This window comes from Mugil cephalus, chromosome 17, assembly GCF_022458985.1.
Source record: "Mugil cephalus isolate CIBA_MC_2020 chromosome 17, CIBA_Mcephalus_1.1, whole genome shotgun sequence".
NCBI classification, from domain to species: domain Eukaryota; kingdom Metazoa; phylum Chordata; class Actinopteri; order Mugiliformes; family Mugilidae; genus Mugil; species Mugil cephalus.
The window spans coordinates 12,936,461-12,956,284 of record NC_061786.1 but is presented as its reverse complement, the minus strand read 5'-3'; the positions used below and the strand labels follow the sequence as shown (position 1 = coordinate 12,956,284).

The window sequence follows — 19,824 nt, the reverse complement described above, 5'->3', positions numbered from 1 at the left end:
TGAGACTAATGTGCATTTCTAACCGTTACATGAAAGCAGAAACATGCATCACCTATGAAGACATGTCCATGTTTACCAGATAAACGAACAAATATTATTAAGTTATTGATTTACAGTACGCTGACAGCAAAGTGCAGTCTCTGAGACTTGGTATTCTCTCCGTTCGGACTCGAAGTTTCAAGGAATCCAGTTTCGTAACAGTTCGGCTCTACTTAATACAGTAGGACTAAGCCGGGCTGCCAGATCCACAGGAATGAGTCAACCGTGAGACAGTCCACCGTCAGTCTGGGACAGCCAGCCTTATTCAGTCCAGCCCAGCTCAAGTCCACAGCACTTAATCACACGGATGAATCCAGCAGTTTGTGGCTGATATTTTATATGGATTTTCACCACAAAATGGAAGGAGCGGCTGCAACAGTTTTTGTTTTTTTCTTTTTTTTTCCTCAGTGACACAGTAAAATGCTGTCTTTGATTAAAGTCAATCCGCAGCGACAGGGGGAGTCGAGGTGAAGGGTCTTCCGGTCTCCTCAGCTGAACGTCCACACCTCCAGCTCCATGATTCGGAAATCGTCGGTAGATGAGAGGCAGCAGTTGTTGAAAGTGTAGCAGGGGCTGCTGCGGCCCAGGTACAGGTTCTCGTCCACCCACAGGCCGAAGTGACCGCTGTGGATGAGACAGAAAGAGACGGTGGCTAAGAAAAGGGAACAGGGACTTGTTTTTTTTAATTTATTATTATTTTAACATAACACGTAAGTATTAATCATGCAAATTATAAATATTACCTCCCCCCACCAACAGCAAAGGAGTCCAAGTCTCCTTTAATGAAAAAGGAGTTCTCTCCAGTCCATCTGAAACACTGCAGAGAAACAAGACAAAACTGTGAACCAGTCGTGCACAGAAGCACTGCCTCCTCTAGGTGGAATGCAGCCATCCTTAATACACACACTTCTTATACACCGATCAGGCATAACATTATGACCACCTTCCTAATATTGTGTATGTCTCCCTTGTGCCTCCAAAACAGTTGTGACTCATCAGTAAATGGACATGGGCCTTCTGAGGGTGTCCTCTGGTGTCTGGTGACAGGATGTTGTTAGTGGGGGGACTTTGGGTCCTATGGGTTGAGGGGAGGGGGCTCATAGGATCATCCCACAGATACTTGATCACTTTGAGATCTAGTGAATTTGGACGCCAGCTCAACACCTTGTGCCGTCACACACACACATTTTTGTGTGTGTGTGTGTGTCTGTGTCAGGCTGCATCCTGCTGGGAATGCATTCCGCAAACTCATATTGTGCTTTCTTCCATGAAGTATCGCATGTACTGAAGTTGTGGACATTTTTCCCATGCTGCTCATCTTTCACACTTTAGAGGTCTATTGAATTTCAAGTTTAGGTTTGGCTCCTGGCTGAACTAATAACGCAGCAGCATCCTGCTCAACGTGGCTGTTAGCTTGCTCACCTTGAAGCGAGGGTGCAACATGAAGACGAACGTTTCCCCCGTGCCGTAGAACGTCTCGCTGGGCCTCAGTGGATGAGAGAGGAAGGCCCCGAATATCTGATGAAGAGGAGTCAAAGGAGACACGCACAATAAGGAAATGCAGCAGCTACAAAGATCACCTGTATTGGAGCTGACGCATGGATTGTTATTTTTGTTTAGTTTTTTACCTCGTCGAGAGCATCTTTTATGATAATAAGCACAGGAGACTCTGTAACACCGAGTTTCCTGTAAAGGGATTTGAGGCTGGCGCCGTGGCGAGACGTACTGTAAGCCAGCTGCCACGTGTGGCCGACCGTCCTGGGTGGAAGCTCCTTACAGAGCTGGGAAGAGAAATTAAAAGAAAAGAAAACAAACATAAATCTGTGGTATGCAGTTAAACAGAATTTATTCCTAAACTAACAAGTTGCACCACACAAACCAGTTCTAATGTTATATTTGGTCGTTAAATATTTACAGGCAATAACTGGCAGCGTGTTAATATATGACCCATGTACATACAATGAACACTATTTACAATGTTACGCAATAACGATGCTGATTGAAGGTTGAATGTGATTTGTTATGCAAATATAACGATTATAGAAAATGTTGGTTGACAATCACTGACGTAAAGCTCCAGCGTCAGGACTCTTCACTTTATAGAGCTGAACGTTTTATTGCTTGTTGAGTGCAAAGTCTTGATTTTTATTACAAATATTTAAAAAATCCTCTTTTCAAAAGAATTTTCACTTTCAATTTATCTCATATGTTGAAATGAAGGAATAATGTTATCTTTTAGATATACTGTTCAATAAAACCTTTTTTTCTCCATAATACACATTTAGTTTTATTTAGTGGGTTTTAAGAAATGTTACACCTGAACATTAATCAAAACTAAGAGTGTATGAAAAGGTACTTTGTAGTCAAGAGAAACACCTTTGTTCATCTTAAACACACACACCAATTCCCCACCAATTAGGGAAGCTAATTTCCAATCACATTTGTTCTATTTGTTCCAGTTTATAACACTCATGAGGCGAGGATCTAGAGACACAGTGACGAGGTATGGGAATCTCTGCTTTTATGCAGACGATGTGATCATGCTGGCTTCACCTGACTATTCACTTGGGATCTTTTGGAGTCTGCACCTCCAAATCTGAGGCCTGACCTCCAAGAAAATTGCTTTTTCTACAAGTTGGGGATGAGTGGAGTTCAAGTATGTCTCTAGTTTAGCCACTAGTCACTGAGAATGTCCTCCTTGATTTTACAAGCAATCAGATTCACAGCACACAGATTATTTAGAAGTGTTCATGTCCACACTATCCACGTGTTACTCACCTCTCTGACATGTGAGGCCTCCAAAATCTGGCTGCTCTCTACAATATTACCGAGCCCTTCGGGGTCCCTGTCAATGACCAGGGTCGGCTTATCCCTGCTCTCTTCCATCAGCACCATCTGCCAGATAGACATTGATAAGTTGACATAAACCAGTTTGTCGGCTGCTGGCTGAGAAAAACAAACAACTCACAAATAATAATAAAAAAAAGCACCTGTTTCCCTATAAAGTCAAAGTGGCCTCTGTCTCTTATTGTTTGCTCCTCTGTGAGACCAGAATGAAGCTACTCACCTCCCAGTCATCCCCTGAGCTGTGCAGCCTCTGGTACACCTCCTCTTCATCTTCCTCCTCCTCCTCCTCCTCCCCTTTGTCCTCAATGAGTACAAACTCCTCTTCCTCGCCGTCTGCCTCCCCCTCATCCACCCCTTCCTCAAGTATACACAAGTCAGGCCGACAGTGTTTTAAGTAGGCATACAGCTCGTCGGCGCTACGGTGAAGAGAAGAATGCAGTCGCTCAGAAATGTTGAAAAGGCAAACAACAGCGGCAGCTGCGTCAACACGGTGAGAAATGAGACACTACCGCGAGCGGACTTGGAAGCTATCGCCATTGTATAATGCGTTCTCCTTTTACCGAGGCAGATCGTCCAGTTTTTATGCTTCGGTGAACCTCTTCAGCGTCCGATTTTTAGTCACAAAAATCATCACACGAGTTAAAGCGTAACAGCCAGAGGTGCGAAGGTGTTGTATTTAAACTCAAATCATTTACCTCAGTCAGAGCATAAGTAACTCACTATAAAACACAACACAATAAGCTGAGCACCTGCATTCAAGTATCGATGAGTTTTTAAAGGAGCAGTCATTCCCCAGCATGGACTTTAATCGTGCTATATATTTACATTACTGATGCATTATTGATCTTGATCAAAGGTCAACTACTATAACTTAGACTTGTTTTACTGTCATTCAACAAATACACCCTCTGTGCATTTATTAAATGAGATTTCATTACTTTGGCTCACAGACACATAATTTGTCTACAATACACATATTTTGTTGGTCAGCTCTTACTCTGACATCAAACTTGTATCTGCAACATGGGTGACTGCAAACAGCCAGAGTAGCACTAAATTCATATTTATATAATACGCAAGCATAAGTGGCTCAAATTTCGACTGGAGTCAGCACACGCCACCTCTCAGCACTGTCAAATAGTAATTATTCAAATGTAAGTGGCAGAATGATTTCGTTTGACCTTGTTCACTGGGTGGACGTGAAGTGATTTTTAGAGTTTATCGCATCCTCAGTCCTAAAGGTCAAGAAATACTTCACGTTGTGAGGTAGTGAGTAGTAAAATGTTGAAGTGTCCCTTTAAAACAACAATCTTTCCTTTATTATCTTGTGTAATAACCTATATTTACATGTTCTCATGTGCAATATACACATATATGGTTACGCGTATTGTATTTAATTTCCTATTTGTTGCACTTTTTAATATTTACTCGTATTTAAATTGCAAATGTAACAAATGTGGGATAAAAGATAACATATCTCATTAATTGTACCTTTCTTGTGACAGGGCGAGCCAGGCATCCCTTCTGGGCGAGGTTTTGGCTGACCCCAGCTGAAGACCTCCAACTCCCTTTTTCTTTCCTGCAGACGGCTGAGCCCGCAGCCGCACAAACATCAAACCCCCAAGAGTGCCCGCTGACAACCTCTGAGGAGCTGGGAAACAAACGTATAGTGAAGAAAATGAAAAAGAAAAGTAACACATTCATAAGACATGATGATGGGTAGATGGGTACCTGCAGTCTGACTCTTCGCAGAGGACCTCTCCGCTCCATCGGTGTGCAGCAGCTCCGTGTTCACCTGACTCGCCGCCTCCTGACCTACGCAGCAAAAGGTGGCAGCACTGCTCAGGACGGCCGCCCCCAGGCCGCCTACGGACGCATCCGACAGCACCTCCAGAGGGCCGCCGTCCAGCTCCCGCTCAACCTCCGCCATGTCTCTGCTCTCCGCCGCCTCCTCGTCTTCAGAAGCCGCCTTGGTCAGGCTCAGAGCCAGACTGGATAAGTCTGCTGGAGAAACAGGCACCAGAGCTGGGGCCGACTCCCCCTTGTGGTTTGGGAGGCTGCCTGCTCGGCCTGTGGCGGTTTTCAATTTCTGGAAAAGTTTCTTTCCTTTTCTCCTGAAATAATAACAAACAGCCACATTGGTATTTAATGTACTCAGTGTGTGTTGTGTGTTTAGGGACTGCGACTCACTGCTGACCTCTGCTGGGAGGTGTTGAAGTGAACGTGCGAGATGTCCGAGAAGAAGGAGACAGATGCCAGGTTGTCAACAGAGCAAGACAGAAGGTATTCCTCCCAGCCGTGTTCCGTTACCAGGGGATGCGTCTTACACGGGTCAAAGAAGATTTTATTGCAAGTCACCAATAGGATACCTGAAACCACACCCTGACAAAGAGACATGGAAAACATTAGCTTACATATGTCTGCGAAAAACTGAGATGGGACCGGCGTTTCTTCATTCTCACCTTGCGGTCGGTGATATAGCGGCAGAACAGTTTGAGGTACGGCATGGCCTCCGGTCCCTCGCCCTGACAGCACTCCGGGGGCAAAGCCAGTAAGCACAGCTGCCCGTCGGGCATCGGCACCGCCTCCACATCCTGTCAGCATCACCATAAATGTTAATTAAAGTCAGCAAAATATGGCTTTTAATAAACAACAATAATATTTTCTTGAGCAAATGTATCATAAAACGCTACTAGTTCTAGTTTCTAACATATTATTACGTGCCGATTTTTATGGAATAAAGTGGAAACTACTTGGAGTTTTTTGAAGTTAAATTGGAGATTTTGGAGATCTTATATCCAAGGCAGGACTACAGTTTACGAATTTAGCTACTAAAACAAGAACAAAATGTAATTATTTTCTAAAAGACTTGAAATTAAAGCTAAAAACAGGATGTTATTCGTCAGAGTTTGCCGCCTCCCCCGGTGTCCACGTCATTTCTGAACATGCACAGCACAGGGTCATCATGTTTCTGTCTTCCTACATTCAGCCTGCTTCATGACACTGTCTTGTTTTGTTGCTCGTTTCCACGGTAACGCGGTCTATTCATTAGAAAAGCCTAATTTTACTCCACCACAGCTAAAATGTGCCTAATAACCGGAAAGAAAACACACGCAGATCCCATTAAGATGAGCAGCGAGAAATGTGATTAAGATCCGTTTTTGATGTAATCCGATTATCTTTTTCTGCTATGACTTCGTACATTCAATTATTATTATATTGGCTCGCGAGCATCTGCTCAAATGCACAAGTGCGGCTTCTGCGTTTTCTTAACCCGGAAACAGGCCCTTTATTGTAATACCAATATTAGAATTTCAAAATACTCCATTACAAATAAAAGTACGGCCATGAAACTGAAGTATTAAGTATCACGAGAAATCGATGTTGAAGTACTTGTTATATAATATTATATAAAAGAAATGTGAGTGATTTATTACTGGCTTCATGACTGACATGGCAGAATAACTATACAATACTCACATTAGGATTAACTCCTTAATTAATTTTAAAACATTATTCATTTATTATTTTAATGAGTAATCAAGATGGCCTAATATTAAAACAATGCACCATGTTGCATTCCTTCATAATATCTAGGAAAAAGCTTTTGTAGAACATTATTACATCACAGTGAAATTGACCTTTTGTCTTTTTGATATGAAATGACATAACTGCTCAGGTAAGAGCGTAATCACTTCATCACTGAGTCCAACTCTTTATAGTTGAACAAAGTCCATCGATGATATCACATTCACAAGAATTGAATAGACACATAAATACAGCAGCGTTCAACCCATGAACAAATACCAAGCAAAGGAAGGTAAAACTATTGTAGTGTCTTACATAAAACAGTTTGTAGATCTGACAAAAGATTTTCCATGGGTTTTGTGAAAATTACAAATGCGCATAGATGTGGATCGGGTTGCATTTTGTGTAACCTCCCGATTGCACCTCATTCTTTGGTTTCACATTTTACACAACGGGAAAGTTTAAAGAGGAGACCGTTCGTCACCTTCTGATTTGACTAAATTTTGAACTATTTTTACATTTAAACATGAAGGTGACCTTAACTTGGAAAACTTGGAAACAGCTCTGCACAAAATATTCCACAGTGATGAGATGACATACAATAAATCCTTGTCTTCCTCTGACATTATGCCAGCATCAGAAGCAAAAAAAAGGGGTAAATCACTTCTCCCAACCTTGACACACGTACAGAATATTTTTGGAATTAGTCCCATTACATATATGTACAGTATATATATATATTTTTTTAATTTGAAAAGTAACTACTACTACTCAAATCTGTACATTGTTAGTTTCACCGCTGCTTTCTACTTTAGTTAATAAGCTTTCCACATTTAACAACCAGCAGTACAGTACAGTTTGTGCTCACCAGTAGTTTGTCATATTCTGCCTCTGGTGAGGGACACGGCGGCTGAGCGGCGAGTGTATCCAGATCTGCCTCGGCCTCCGGCTTGTCCTTAGCCAGCTCTGGGTGAGACGACCATTGACCGGTGTTTTTCCCCTTCGGAACGACCAGCTGCTTCAGAGTGGAAGCCATGATAAGAATAGCCGTGACACTGACACGGAGATACTGTGTAACCCACTGACTTCCTCTTTCTACAGGGCTGTATCCCCCTCACCACCAGCGCTACCACCACCTCTTCTGTTTGTTTGTGGTCATATCCGTGCTCCAAATGAGGGCTTGTGAGCTTGGAACAAGTGCTGCGACATTAAAGTGACAGCAGCTAAAGAGAATATTATTATGAAATGTGCTCACGGGGATAGATTTTAGATTGCACACTTCCTGTCTGGAGCTGAATAATTGCCATCATAAGGCAGAAAGAGGGAAGGTCCTGTTTTGCATTTCAAATCAACAGCTGCACGGGCGTATTTATTTCCATGCTTTGACACTCATAACATACACACACCAAATGTCACATGTCACATGTCAGGAGCTCACGTGTGCTTACAGTTGACTCTTACCTCTCTGGGGACGAGGGTGGCAGGTGAGGACAGTTGTGCGGACGCTTGGGAGGGACCCATTTTCCCGTCTCCTCCCGAGGACGCGGCGGTACCGCTGAACTTAGATGAGACGCTGAACACCGTGTCCCCCGGGAGACCCTGCGTGGAACGAAGAACAAGAACATCCCTGAATGGACTTTTCCAGTAGAAGATTAAATGTGATCAAGTCATACTTTTCAAAGGGTAGGCATGTGACGTCACGGGAAACGAAGTCACCATGGTTACGGCCACCAAGTGGCAAAAAGTGACAGATTAGCAGCATTAGTTTGAATCATAGACTTTAATAGCAACTAAATTGTAAACCTGGTGTTGCGGTTCTCATTTTGTGTTAGGTAATATTAATTTATGCCGTATTTTTTATTTTTTTTGATGAAGTCATACCTTAAGTTACTTCTTATGTTACGTTCTGGAGGGCTGTCAGATAAGTTTGTCAATGTTTTAGTGTAGTTAAACTGTAACTATTTCAGTTCCAACAGTAAATAATAATGAACTCAATATTTGTGATCACCTCTCGTCATTCTTTTAACGTATTAAAGTATTATACGGCTAATGTTACTTCTCAGTAGAGCTCCGCTAGCATTAGCATCTTTTATTTAGCTACATTTACCATAACTGAAATGAACTAAAACCAACTGAAACTGAGGCTAATCCACTTTTCCAAATCCACACTAGTTCGCATGGATCATTGTCAAGTTCAACTGCCCTTAATTTGATCTGATAATCCACATTTTCCCGGGTCTCGCTGTATTTACTGATACATTTCACCATGTTTTTTGCCACTCAGGGGGGTGTGTCCCCCGGCAGCAGTGACGTCAATGCATGCCCTCTGTAGCAAAGGAGACTAAATGCAACATCAGTCTAATAGTCATGAAGCACCGTGTGACCTTTGAATCAGTTTTTCATTCGCATAATAGATCGACTTTTATGGGAAACTTACCAAATGATATGATTGTTTGCGAGTAAGCGGATCAAGTCAAACCTGTGGGAGTCAAACATCACAACTGTCACCCGCTGACAGATGGATCTGTTGACCTAAATTAGATAACTCGCAGCTGACAGATTATTTGACCGCGGAAAATCAGTGCGCTTTTGTGTAGGCGTCAGCAAGCAAATGTTTCTTAGGAAGTCTTCGCAAGTGTGGTTTCAGTGGCATAAACCACGATCGCGTCCTCCATATAGTATCATTACGTGCTCATCGCTCTTTTTAGGTTCAACTCTGATGGGTGTTTAGTCAACCCTCAAAATATTGAAAAAAAAACACACAATAAAACACTGTCCTACTTCCCCTCTGATGTGCAATCAATCACATCACACTCTATGTAACATACGCATAGAGTGTGATATTAACATGTATTAAATACAGTAACAGTTCTAGCTATTAACGCCCTTTCTAGAAGGATGAAAGCGGCAAGATTTTGACAGAAAAATCAACACTTTCTTTTTTTTCTCAACTCATAATGACAAGCTCAAAACCCCAGCTGACAAATACCTTAGAATGAACGCCTAAGAACCCATTCCTCCGGCTGTATTTGTTGAGGAGGCTCTGAAACAGACTTGGTTTTCCCATAGCGTCAGAGAACAGCCAAGGCAGCTCTGACGCCTCTGAACCTTGGACGCTCTTTTATCAAAACCGTTTCAGGAGCCATAAATTGTGAAACTAATTACCGGCCACAGCGCACCCGATCAGACGTCCCATAAAAGCAGCAATTAATTTAGTGTTCTCTTACCTGTTTCCACAGCTGTGGCCCGCGAGAAGCAAAATTAAACCTGTGAAGACGAAACCATGTGACTCACCTTGCCACTTGCGCTGTCATGTGATGGCTCACACACATGCTGCTTTGTCACAGCACTATTCAGATCCCAGGAAGTCCCTGCGAGGAAAAAAACAAAAAGAAAACTTCCATCAGGCCTTATTACATAACACCCAGAATGCAGCAGGTATGAGGAAGTAGGACCTACTACTGCAAGCCACACCCACTCAAATGTCGGCCCAGAGACGAGAATAACTTAATGCAAAGGCTGGAATTTGCCTGCTCGTGCCATAAAATGTAAATGTAAATTCAAGACATTTGGCTTTTGCCTGTGAAGGTTCACAGTCATCCAGGACGTAGTGGACTGACCAGTTTCTGGTCGAGCAAGTTTCTGGTGGGTGTGATGAGTTTTCCCATTTAAACCTCAACTTCCCACTAGTTTCTCAGAACTGAAGAAGCTACTCATATGAGTGGCGAAACATCTTCAAGAAATACTACAAGTTCTCCAGCTGCCTTTATTCAACGCCTTTTGGATTTTGCAGACAGTCTACACCCTGTCCGCGGCCCAACGCCGCAGGAGTACCTTGCAAGTAGTACTGCCGCAGCTTGGGGTTTCTAATGTGGGGGATGTGGTTGAGAGGCCGGCCGACGGCGGGCTGGCGCTGGCAGCCGGCGGCGGCCTCCTGCACGGCTCGGGCCTGCGGCTGCGTCTCCCAAGGAGGCTTCGCAAACTGCGGAGGCTGAGAGACGCCGGCGGGCAGCTTGGATCCCAACCTGCGAGATGAATAAGACCGTTATGTTATCACTGTTGACGTGATGACTGTGAATCAGTAGCTATTAATAAAAAAAAAGGGGAACAGAAATCAGATTGCTTGCTGTTTATTGACAAAGTATATTTGCTCATTGGGAGTTGCGAGTTTGCTAAAATCACACGGGGACAGCAACGTGAGGTTTAAACCTATATTGACTGTCTGTAAAGCAGCCACCAGATTTATCTCTTGCTGACACATTCGCTGCTAGTCGGCTTGAGGGAAAACAGGTTCAAATTTCTGAACGACAAGCGCAATTATGAATAGAGCTGTTTGATTTAATGTCGCATTAATTAAGAGAAATTCCACACGTGTGCACATTTTAAAAGCTGGGCCACCAAACAGAGGGCTACCACTTTTCCCAAGTCTTGCTTTCCTGTGTTACTGTTGCTAAGTTAGGAGATAGAGGGAATAACCAAGTATTCAAATAGTATTTTTTCTAACATTACACTCTATTATGAGAGGTTTTCATTTTTTTCAGATGGGAACAGACCCCCATGTTTCTCTTGTTTATCTAATCTAGCAAAGGACAGTAATATAGGAAGACATAACCTGATGGAGGGTATGGAGCCCTCTGGTGGGGGGGCAGTAGATCAGAGGGCCAACAAAGGGTCAACTAACTAATCTTATCAGCTACATAAAATCGGCATTGACCTTAAAGACTACTTAGCTGCATGCTGCGATCAAGTAACATAGAAATACAGTCTTTGTCTTTATGGCCGAGTTTCCCTCACAGGAATTTGAAAAGATTTTGTTGTTTAGAGTATTTGAAGTGTGAATAACAGAGTGGAGCAGCATTTCATGGTCAGTTATTTATAGAGGAGTAGGAGTTGTCTGTGCAATGACTAGAGAGAGTGCCACAGTTCCTGGCAAGCTGTTTCAGCTTTCACCCACATGATGCTCTGTGATGGAGTCCTTCCCTGATGGGGAGGGGGGTGGGGGGGGTCCAGCTGATGGAAATGTGCCTTCTTACCTCTACAACAGACGTGCACGTGTCCTAATCTAAAATCACGTCCTCGTGAAAGACTGAATTGTTGCATGTTTAAATCTGTGGAACACATGCAAGCCAAAGTCGTCACATGTCCGCTTTCTCTTTAGCTAATCCACACATTTAGAGGCCTAACCTGGACTTGACGTTGCCGAAGTAGCTGGTCCTGGTCTTGTCTCTCTTGGGCTCCATGGATCCTGAAAGCTCAGGTCTCCTCACAGACTGAGCCATCTTTTTCCTTTAGTCGGACGCTGGCAGCTGTGGCAGATGCAAGGGAATCGGGGGCTCAGCTGGCATCCTTCCTCCTCCTTTTATTCCCCATGCCTACCTTCTGCCCCAGTTACAGCACCTACAAGACGAGGCAAGTCACACAAAAAAAAAAAAACGCAGGCTGGTTTTACCAACATCCATCAGACACGGGGAGGGAGAGCTCCTGCAGGAACATGACCCCGTAAGAAACTCATACACTCAGCAGGATAATGGAGCCGGATTTCCAATTCAATAAAATCGAACCATGTAATGAGCGTAAGAGTGCACTTAAAATCAATATGGGCTTGCAGCAAAAGGTTGCAGACCAAGTGGGACAAATTAGATCTGTTTTGCACTTGCACATAGCTTAACGTCTCTCATATGTGCAATGATATTAAATAGGCCTGTAATATTTTGTCTAACAATTGATTAGATGCTTTTTCCGAGCATTCTCAGTTGCATTTATACATAAGATAAACTATTTTCTTATTATGAGAAACGAATGCATCAGGCTACATCCTGCAAAAGACTGATTCCTGCCACTCATTCTGTATTCCGAGGCTCACATCCTTCTGGGTGGTGATTTGTCTATCACGTCTGAATTAGCAGTGTTAGCTTAGCGTTGCCCTGCATACCTGAGCAGCTTCTGGAATTACTCGGTCATAAGGTAAAGAAAAGACAACAATTCGCTTCCTGTAAATGATGCGGGTGCCGGTGTCATCGTTGAGGAAGTAACCATTTGATGCGACATCAAAGAATGATCGAGAGAGTTGGGGGGGAAAAAAATAATAATTACATCCGCAGCAGATGTAACAGAGAGGATGGATTTACAGGAGCAGCAGGTTGAAGTGAGTAGTATCTTTACTGACCTGTGTATTGGCCAGGGATGGAGACGGGTGGCGGTCACATGAACGCGTCTTCATATTGCAGTGTTATGATATCACTGCAGACAACACTAACAAGTTCAATACTGTCGCTCCGCCCTGTGCTCAGAGATTCGAGATAGTTCCTCCCCCGCCAGAGGGCGACCGCAGCGAAGGCGGAAGTAGGTGCGTGTGGTACATCTTGTGTTTTGAACCAAATGTCTCCTCTCTGCTCTGGTCATACAGTATAGTCGTGGTGTGCGATACCGCTAGATTTGGTATCGCTCCGATACCAAGTAAATACAAGGCCAGTATCGCCGATAGCGATACTTTATTTTTATTTATTTATTTTTTTTTTTTAAACAATTGAAGGAATCAGTCCTTTAAGTGTTTTTGTGATATGCCTTTTGGATTATTAATCGGGTAAAATTCAGTACAGAATTTGGGCAAAGTTTATGAGTGCGTTGAAAATAAAATAATAATAATAATAAATAAAAATAGAAAACAAATGTCCAGAAACAACACAAAATTATCACTTGAGAACAAATGCAGGTACACGTGAAATAAAATGATTTTTCAGGCTACAATGCAATTATAAAACTCTCTCTTCATCACACTTCTTTCTGTTTTAATAATAAATAAGAGAATATTTATTTTATAATAAATAATAAAAATATATTTTATACAAACAGAAATATGTATAAATATGTTTATATAAAACATAGAGTGCAAAATACATTTTACAATAAACAAAGTGTACAAAATTATCCCTTCATTCGCACAAGAAATTAGAATTTGAGTATCGATATCACTACATTGGTATCGGTTGATAGCATACCCTCAGGTATCGATATTATCGATATTTGGATCGAGCAGCCCATTCTGTCGAGGGCATGTCCTCATAATGCTGTCTCCTGTTCGGATAACATTGTCTGGTTTCAAATAAAAACTGAAATCAGATTATAGATATCTGACTTTATCCACAGACCAATGCTAACATGCCACCTACACTTCTACCCCCATTTATTTTCGTTTTTCATCACTGTCACATCACATAAACCCTGTTCTCCAGCAGCTTCACTGACTCCCTAAACCCATCATATAAAATCCTCCTCCTAACATTCAAAGCCCTCCACAGCTTCACTCCTTCATAACTGACTGAACTTCTCCATGTCAACACACTCAGTCTAACTCTCAGATCATTATCATTCATCCATCCATCCATCAGCCTCACCATCCCTCCTGGCTGCATGCATGACCACTGTGGGGTCCAGATCCTTCAGTCATAACATTGACACATCATTGAACATCAGTCATCGTATCCTTTTTTAACCAAATCCAACATCTGGCTGTCGAAGCACGGTGGCTGCAGATGGAGGTCTCAGTTTCCTCAAGCCACCAAGTTCATGCTTATGGTGTCTAGTGTGTACCCTGCTTCATGATCACATTCTGCCGAGGACATGACGCCATAGTGTTCAATTGGACTGGATTATTTTGGGAGGTGTTTCTAATGTTGTGCCCACCCTGTTAAAACACAAAGGGGGAAGCCGACGAGTACAAAAAGTCTCCTGGACAACATCACCAACCACTCATATGGACCTCAAATATAATCGGATTTATCGACTGTCACCGCCGCATCTCCACCTAACGGAGGAGCTGTTGGACCGGTCCAAGTCACAGGCTGCAGCCAATCAGATCGCAGGAAGCTCACAAGGCTGCAGCCAATCAGATCGCAGGACAGGGAGGCACAGGTTTCCGGCCTAAGTAACGACAACACTCAAAGACGAAGAGGAGAAGCTACGATACCTGGAAGCTGTAATGATATAGCTTTGCATGATTCAGCGTTAATACATCGTAGGTTTCACTCTTGCATCGTTTAACGAATCTTCTGACAATAGGCGAAGCAATACCGATAAGCGTCGGTCGTGTATGTAGGTGAGGGTCAAAGCGGGGTTACTTTTCGGTGCTGTCTGTGTGTTTGCTACCCGTTGCTAAGTTAGCTACCGGCTAACGGTAAACTCAGCAAGGGTAGACACAATACACGGCACTAAAGCTTGTTTAAACAAGCATTTATTATCCTCTTTTATTCACAGTAACGCCGATTAAAGCACCACGCAGCGTTATACGTAACATATACAGGGGGTGTGATTATCTAACCATTTTTAGCATGATTTCTATTTGAGTTTTGTCAAAGGTTGATTTTTATGTCCCCAGATGAGATGATTAAATTGTAACAACGCCAGCTGACTCGGCAATCTTTTTATGATACTTTTTTTATTAAAGTGTGGGCTAGCTAAGTAAGCTACGATAAGAGAATATGATACTTTATTGATCCCCGTTGGGGAAATTCAAATGTTACAGTGAAGGATAGCTATATTATAGATTGTTTGTAGGCCTTTAAGCTCTGTTCTTACTGAATAATACAAACTGAATAATACAAACTATCACTTCTAATGATCCAAGCACAGCTCCAGTATGCATCTTACTTTGCAAATTACTAAAACCAGCGACATGGTCTGTTTTCAAGTTCAACTTATAATTTTTTACTCATTTGACTAACTGTTTGTGAGACGTTGAAGTGGCAGTGGCTTTAAGTTCTCCTCCTGCTTGTTTCTTTCGACAGATGCTCTAACTAATCACTGATTTATATTCCAAGAATTGGCAGTGGCACTGACATGGCATCTGTTTACTGAACCGCTCCATCTTCAGACGCTGCTAGCACCAAGCTTTGGTGTGCCCCCTTCCCAACGAATGCGACTGATCCACCGTCACCATGGAAACAGAAACGGCAAGTAGAAAGTGTTCTGCAGGAAGGACTGGTGCATTTTGTGGAGAGTCCAATAGCCTTTTTTTTCTAATGTTTTGCAGGACGTTATACCAATCTGGCAGAATAAGCCTCATGGATCCACTCGCAGCGTCGTGAGAAGAATTGGTTCTACTCTTCCACTCAAACCTCCACAAAGAGCATGCTTCCAGGTACACACATTATCCTGTCGTAGTCCTTCTATCTAGTAATTTTATTCACATTATTGATACCGGGCTGCTCTGTACAGCATTAACTGGTGTTAACTTTGTGGGTTAGGAGCTACCGGGCCTGCCTCCTCTCCGGCCGATGGATGGTCCTATGGTTCCTACCTTGGCAGACATAGCCTGGATTGTTGCAGATGAAGAGGAGACATATGCCAGAGTGAGGTACGTCAAAGCCTGAGAGACAAACGTGAAGGTTATGGAGCACTGCCAAGTCATCATTGCATTAAGTCAGACTCTAACTTATTAGGTGCACATGTTTAGCTGAAAGGATTGCTGTGTAGCGGTAAAGTATCACATTTTTGTTGCTATTTTTGTTGTTTGAGCTCTTTGTGGATTTCTGTAGTATTTCACAGTATAGATTTGTCAGAGTTTATACTTGAATAAGCTTTTTCTTGGCAATCAGTAAAAAGTATATCAAAGACTGTGCAGCACAGTGAAAGACAGACTCAATGGCATTTAAGATTTTAAGCTGCTGTTCATCATTATTTTTTTTTTCTTTTCAGGAGTGATTCGCGTCCCCTAAAACACGAGTGGCGGCCCACGCCTCTCCTGGTGCTGCACAGAAACTCGTCTGTGCCCAACTTCCGCCGTGAGGGCAAACGTATGGAGGGGCTAAGGAAGCCCGGGGTGACAGCACTGAACCGGACCACAGCCCTGCAGGATGAGCTCAGCAAACTACGCGCGCAGATCGCCAAGATTGTTGCAAACGATTCTGGTATGTAACCCAACCAGAGACGTTCCCAGGAACACTGTGGCAACAGAGGGAAATTTATACTTTGTTTATTGATTCTGAAGACCGAGCCTCATAAATTAGATTTATGTTTGTTATTGTCTTCATGTGTGTGTGAGTCTGATTCTTCCATTGCCATGTTAGCTGTCCTGATTCCCTAAAAGCTCTTTGGTATTAAGTCTTCTTGGCAGCAGTTAGTAGGTCAGCGACTAAAGATAAGTTCTGGTTTCGTGGCAGTTGGGCGCCAACCTTTGAACAATTCAAAAAAAAAAAAGGAAAGAAAAAAAAACAATGAGAAAGTATCACTATTCAAACTGAAATAATGAGTTTGTGATATGATCTTAAAGGCGTGTAAAAGTATCCGCAGCTGTCAGACACAAGCAAGTTATAGTGGCTGTAAAAAGTCTGTAAAAAAAAAAATGACCTGGTTTCTAATAGAAATCAAACAAGAATAACTCATTTCAGAATGTTTTTTTTAATCTGTATTTAAAAAATGACAAACTATGAAATGCCACTGAAATCCAATGTGAGACATTCCATAGAAAGCTAAAAATAAACAACCTGACCTATCTGCAAAACTTCGGCCTATTTACTATGTGCCACATTATATTGATTGTTTACTATTCACTTGAGTGTCTCGACAAGTTCTTAAATATATGCAGATTGAGCGCAGAAAGTAGTTTTTTTCATAACATCTAGACCGGAATTAGAGATGTCGAGTTGTTCACTCTGTCTGGAACAATGCTGAGATAGACAAACTTCCCTAAACACCAGCTGCTGCAGAGATTAACTCAATTAATCTGCTCCTTCCTTTTCCCTTAAGGCTCCAACCCCCTCACCCCTGATCTGCTCTCCCCGGATGATACCAGCATGAGTTTCTCCATGGCGCCTTTCGAGACGGCGCCCTACCAGCCGGCCGCCTCGGCCGCCGCTTCCTTCGTCATCAGCGATGTCACGGAAGAGGAGGAGGAGGAGGAGGAGGAAGAGGAAGAGGAGGATGAAAAAGACGTAGTCTCTGTGGTTTCAGAGCTGGTCCCCGACCCTCTGCCGCCTGTTTCCATGACGGCGTCGGCCACCTTTGATCTGGACAGGCCCAGCATGGACTTCCGGGAGGCAGAGGAGGATACAGTGTCCCTGTCAAAGTCCACTAGTTTTGCAGATGTTATGGACATCCTGAAAGACATGAACCGCATGAAGATGAGCAAAGACAGGTAAGAGACGTTGGTATATAAAAAGCTGCAAAGTTCACAGCTTGTTTTGGTCTTTAAGTCTCAGGTTGTGTGTTTTTGGTGTGTCACAGGTACAATAGAGGCTGCACGTCCCTCAGAGAGGAGGACTCGGCCACTCTGATTTCAGAAGCTCTGAGGAAAAAGTTTGTCCTGAAGGAAGAAGATGGCGCGACCTTGAAAAGGAAGTAGCCTCTCACACGTTAATCGTCGATACCCGATCCTGCTGCTCCATGTAAGTCAGGAGAGGGCAGCTCAGAAGTTTCTTTTATAGCTTTTTTTATAATGAACCCTTGATGGCAAGTGGTAGGTTATCGTTTTCAGTGGCAGAATGTTTTTGCTTAGTTTTTTTTTTTTTTTCTCTCTCTTCCTCATTATTTTTAGGCCTTTACCTGTGGAATATGTATCCATGGACCCACAACTTTGCTCCTCAGACCCAAGGCAATAGAACAAGAAGACGTATTTTCATTCAGTTAATTTATGTTTATTTAAGGGACTCGACAGGGACTTGGTTGACTTGATTCTTATGATGAACAGTCACGTGTCTGGGGTGGCTTTTCATCAGGCTCAGAGAGGAGGACTTGTGTAAAGTGTCCCTTTAAGAACCGTTTATTAATTTTGATTTCAGGAGTCCTACGTGAGTTTTTCTTTTTCCTTTTTTTCTCACAGATGCAAATAAGTTTTTTTTTTCAGTCATGTGAAGAAGTCCTCTAACATACTTGAAAATATTTCATGTACAGAGAAAAACCGCTCTTGTGTACATGCAGAGATGTACTGTAGCTTTTCACCGCGTGAGTGAGAGCAATGACTTTGCATCTTTGCAGTTTGCAGTCGATTTGCAATTAGTTTGCAAATGTGTGCACATCATCGTCTACTTTATGTCGCTCGCTCCCACGCACACCTTACGCCTGACCCTTTCATTAAGATTAACAGACTGATAGAAGCGTGGGACTCTGACTTTAAGAAACCAAACCGAGAGGAGTGTGAATACATTTATGATAAAAGTTTGAAGAGTGAAGTAGGTGCGTGGTGTGTAAAATCAAAGAACATTAGAGTGAAATGTTCGCCTACTGTTGTTTGACGCTGTAACGACAAGCTTGTACAGGTCTGTTTATTTACATATCTCCCCGTGTGATGTAGAATGTGCTGCCTGGAAACCACCTGTACAACTTTCTTTTTGTTTTGTTTTTTGACTAAAAATGTGATTTTTCTTTGGGGTGATACAACTGAGCTATGTGTATGCGGAGTATTGAAGTAGCATGGGTAAAAGAGTTTGGATTATAACCATGAATATTCTCGTTGACGCCTTACCGCAGATCTGTTGCCTGTTCAAACGCCTAATTTTATTCCTACATTATGTGCCATGGGTTTGTTTTCTCATTGCCTGCCCTCTGTTTCTCTTGACTGTGCATCCACAACTATACCCAAACATTTGTTACAAATAAGCCCCTCGTGTTACTTCTTCGATATTCACCATCACATTTATGCTCAAACGACTGGGAGTCCTTTAGTGTAGTTTTGCTGTGAGAAAAGATGCTGCTCAGCTGTTTGAATTGAACAAGAACGTGTCCTTACCTGTGCCACTGCAGTCAAGTTAAAGTGTGCTATGTCTTGTCGGAACTCACAAATTCTTTTCCTCTTCTGTCAAAGCAATAGAGTGCAGCCTAGTTAGCCAAGACAAATACTATATGCAAGGATGGCGAACACATACACTACCAGTTGCCTCGCTATTACTAAAGACAAGTAGAGGGGAAATTTACCACCTTTGTTTTGCTCTAGTTTGAGAGTCATCTTTGTACCTCTGTGTAGCATTGAGCTCACCATCACATGTAACGTTTTGTTTCTTCTGTTTGTTCTGTCATGTAAGGACTTGTAAATAAAGAACGTGCTGATGTTTTGAACCGGTGTGTGATTACCACGCAGTGAATAATGTCACCACACGAGGGCAGTGCAGGTGAACAAAACGGACGACGTGCTTGGTTTGTTATTTAATAGGATGGAACTTTATTCACAAGGGAAATTTAGGTGTTACCGAGGCCAGGAAAGATAGTTCAAAAACAGAAGCTGGATTAAAAAAAAAAAAAAGGGAGTGAGAGACCAAAAAACTATAAAACATATTCAAGGTGCAATAAATATTTAGAGCCACTTAAGTATCTAAACTTGAATTGATGGAGGTCGAGTGCACACTGTGGATATCATGAATATCATGAATACTGATAACGGCATTGCTCTCAAGCACAGTGCTGCACATAATGTCATGATAA

At 42.6% G+C, this 19,824-nt stretch overlaps 2 protein-coding genes across 14 annotated transcripts; one reads left to right on the top strand and one right to left on the bottom strand.

Moving 5' to 3' along the window:
* Positions 1-418: 418 nt before the first annotated feature.
* On the bottom strand, positions 419-12,694 carry si:ch211-15d5.11 (nuclear receptor coactivator 7). Of its 4 annotated transcripts, none has more exons than XM_047610931.1 (16): positions 12,581-12,694; positions 11,599-11,811; positions 10,249-10,439; positions 9,709-9,785; positions 7,876-8,013; positions 7,283-7,432; positions 5,349-5,480; positions 5,084-5,268; positions 4,618-5,000; positions 4,378-4,537; positions 3,107-3,302; positions 2,818-2,934; positions 1,668-1,820; positions 1,462-1,557; positions 783-856; positions 419-663 (listed from the first exon to the last, which is right to left on the bottom strand). In XM_047610931.1, exons 2-16 carry the CDS (start codon positions 11,691-11,693, stop codon positions 528-530), a joined length of 2,283 nt encoding a protein of 760 aa, XP_047466887.1. In that variant the 5' UTR covers positions 11,694-11,811; positions 12,581-12,694; the 3' UTR covers positions 419-527. The 4 variants fall into 4 exon arrangements, with proteins under 4 accessions (XP_047466887.1, XP_047466886.1, XP_047466888.1 ...); XM_047610930.1 differs by lacking the exon at positions 12,581-12,694 and adding an exon at positions 12,347-12,487; XM_047610932.1 differs by lacking the exon at positions 12,581-12,694 and adding an exon at positions 12,347-12,487 and having other exon boundaries at positions 7,283-7,429.
* A 1,589-nt stretch (positions 12,695-14,283) lies between these two features.
* Positions 14,284-19,461, top strand: mtfr1l (mitochondrial fission regulator 1-like). Of its 10 annotated transcripts, XM_047611344.1 has the most exons (8): positions 14,360-14,509; positions 15,198-15,362; positions 15,443-15,550; positions 15,657-15,766; positions 16,108-16,319; positions 17,158-17,545; positions 17,635-17,795; positions 17,945-19,461. In XM_047611344.1, the coding sequence occupies exons 2-7, from the start codon at positions 15,348-15,350 to the stop codon at positions 17,750-17,752; spliced, it is 951 nt and encodes a 316-aa protein (XP_047467300.1). In that variant the 5' UTR covers positions 14,360-14,509; positions 15,198-15,347; the 3' UTR covers positions 17,753-17,795; positions 17,945-19,461. The 10 variants fall into 10 exon arrangements, with proteins under 10 accessions (XP_047467304.1, XP_047467299.1, XP_047467295.1 ...); XM_047611348.1 differs by having other exon boundaries at positions 14,284-14,428; positions 15,284-15,362; positions 15,464-15,550; positions 17,635-19,461; XM_047611343.1 differs by having other exon boundaries at positions 14,284-14,428; positions 15,284-15,362; positions 17,635-19,461.
* The last annotated feature ends 363 nt before the right edge of the window (positions 19,462-19,824 follow it).

What these genes read in the sequence shown, in the direction of transcription:
- si:ch211-15d5.11 (XM_047610931.1), bottom strand. Translation starts at nt 11,693, where the DNA reads ATGGCTCAGTCTGTGAGGAGACCTGAGCTTTCAGGATCCATGGAGCCC. An exon ending in GCTATATCACCGACCGCAAG is followed by an intron (nt 5,269 to 5,348) that starts GTGAGAATGAAG and finishes TCTCTTTGTCAG; the next exon opens with GGTGTGGTTTCAGGTATCCT. An exon ending in TTCAACACCTCCCAGCAGAG is followed by an intron (nt 5,001 to 5,083) that starts GTCAGCAGTGAG and finishes TTATTATTTCAG; the next exon opens with GAGAAAAGGAAAGAAACTTT.
- mtfr1l (XM_047611343.1), top strand. An exon ending in GAGACATATGCCAGAGTGAG is followed by an intron (nt 15,767 to 16,107) that starts GTACGTCAAAGC and finishes TTTTCTTTTCAG; the next exon opens with GAGTGATTCGCGTCCCCTAA. An exon ending in GATTGTTGCAAACGATTCTG is followed by an intron (nt 16,320 to 17,157) that starts GTATGTAACCCA and finishes TTTTCCCTTAAG; the next exon opens with GCTCCAACCCCCTCACCCCT.